Source organism: Salmo salar, unplaced genomic scaffold (genome assembly GCF_965601325.2).
Source record: "Salmo salar unplaced genomic scaffold, fSalSal1 ptg000306l, whole genome shotgun sequence".
In the NCBI taxonomy this organism is placed as follows: Eukaryota; Metazoa; Chordata; class Actinopteri; order Salmoniformes; family Salmonidae; genus Salmo; species Salmo salar.
The window spans coordinates 371,131-373,196 of record NW_027675347.1 but is presented as its reverse complement, the minus strand read 5'-3'; the positions used below and the strand labels follow the sequence as shown (position 1 = coordinate 373,196).

General features: G+C 41.4%; 1 protein-coding gene across 1 annotated transcript; it reads left to right on the top strand.

The window, feature by feature from the left end:
* The first annotated feature begins 230 nt into the window (after positions 1–230).
* On the top strand, positions 231–1,666 carry LOC145875650 (uncharacterized). The gene has a single exon (XM_082971488.1). The coding sequence runs from the start codon at positions 231–233 to the stop codon at positions 1,473–1,475; it is 1,245 nt and encodes a 414-aa protein (XP_082827614.1). The 3' UTR covers positions 1,476–1,666.
* Positions 1,667–2,066: the final 400 nt, after the last annotated feature.

Sequence of the window (2,066 nt, the reverse complement as noted above, 5' to 3'; positions counted from 1 at the left end):
GCTTTGCCCTCGTGCCGCAATTTTAGCAAACACAGAAAGGGGCCTGTATTGGAGACCAAAAGTCGTCTGGCACACTGCTTAGGATTTCAACAACTTTAATAATTGATTTCTAGCCTACAATCATCAGTTTTACTACTAATGTGAAAACAAGACTAAATATGACTATTCTTGCTCATTTTAAGAAATTAAATAATTGTAACATTCATTACAGACGTCAGTTGTTGTACATCATGGCTCCGCTGTTGGCATCACCTTTTACAGTGGATTACCGCTGTTGTGGGCCTTTATATCATCTGTCTGACTTTGTTGTTCACACAGGAGAGATATGGGACTATCGTGGATCCTCTGGGGAGCCTCAACAACCTCATGATGCTGAAGAGGCAGAGAAGAGTCTCTCCACATTAGAACACCTCAATAAACACCTGCAGACATCCACAGGGAAGAGAACTCACTGCTGCTCTGACTGTGGGAAGCGATTCACCTCATCAGGCATTAAAATTCATCAGAGAACACACACAGGAGAGAAACCTTATTGCTGTGGTGAATGTGGGAAGAGTTTTGGTCGATCTAGCCATCTGACTCAACACAAGAGAATACACACAGGACAGAAACCTTATAGCTGTGGTCAATGTGGGAAGAGTTTTGGTCAATCTGGCCAGCTGGTATCACACCAGAGAACACACACAGGAGAGAAACCTTATAGCTGTGGTCAATGTGGGACGAGTTTTGCTACATCTAGCGCTCTGACTCTACACCAGAGAATACACACAGGAGAGAAACCTTATAGCTGTGGTCAATGTGGGAAGAGTTTTGGTCGATCTTGCCATCTGGTATCACACCAGAGAACACACACAGGAGAGAAACCTTATAGCTGTGGTCAATGTGGAACAGGTTTTGCTACATCTAAAGCTCTGACTCTACACCAGAGAACACACACAGGAGAGAAACCTTATAGCTGTGGTCAATGTGGGAAGAGGTTTACTGCATCTAGCACTCTGACTCAACACCAGAGAATACACACAGGAGAGAAATCTTATAGCTGTGATCAATGTGGGAAGACTTTTGGTCGATCTGGAGCGCTGATAGTGCACCAGAGAATACACACAGGAGAAAAATCTTATAGCTGTGGTCAATGTGCGAAGAATTTTGCTGCATCTAGAACTCTGACACTACACCAGAGAACACACACAGGAGAGAAACCTTATAGCTGTGATCAATGTGGGAAGAGTTTTACTACATCTTGGTATCTGACTATACACCTACGAACACACACAGGAGAGAAATCTTATAGCTGTAGTCAATGTGGGAAGAGTTTTACTACATCTGGCTCTCTGACTTCACACCAGAGAATACACACAGGAGAGAAACCATATATCTGTGGTCAATGTGGGAAGAGTTTTGTTTCATCTAGCGGTCTGACAGTACACAAGAGAACACACACAGGAGAGAAATCTTATAGCTGTGACCAGAGATAATCTGATAAAAGACTTCTGATCAAATATCAGAAAATACATACATGAAGGAGTTGTTTCATGATATCAATGAATTAATGTCACAATGTAGAATGTTTTAACATTGTAGAAGGACAATTTTAATGATGTCACAATGTAGAACCCTAAACGTTTGTCCCCTGTTCTATTGATTTCAACATGATATGGATATTAGCCTCAGGGGGAAAATCCAGGCTCTGAATTGGAAGAGTTACTATTTATGTGATTTAACAAAAAGTGATTAACAAAAAAAGAGTTGTGTTACACTTACCACGTTGGTGACCCACTGGAATCAAAATGCAACAGGCTGTTTTCTACCAGTTGTCCTCTAACCAGTGATGTACACATTATTCCCAGATTCCGTGTGGTTTTTGAGCTGTTAGTTTTAACAGGACGTGCAACCTCATCTCCCTCCTCTCACACAATTGATTTCAACATGATATTAATGAGTGATGACAAATAAGTGTTGTGTTCCTTTGTTTAGGGACCCCTACATTTAAATGCATCACTCCAAAATGTAGCTGACTGTCTTCTGCAGGTTGTCCTCTAACCAGTGAGGTAAAATATATCTCCCAT

Coding starts and splice junctions, on each gene's coding strand:
- LOC145875650 (XM_082971488.1), top strand. CDS start 231: ATGGCTCCGCTGTTGGCATCACCTTTTACAGTGGATTACCGCTGTTGT.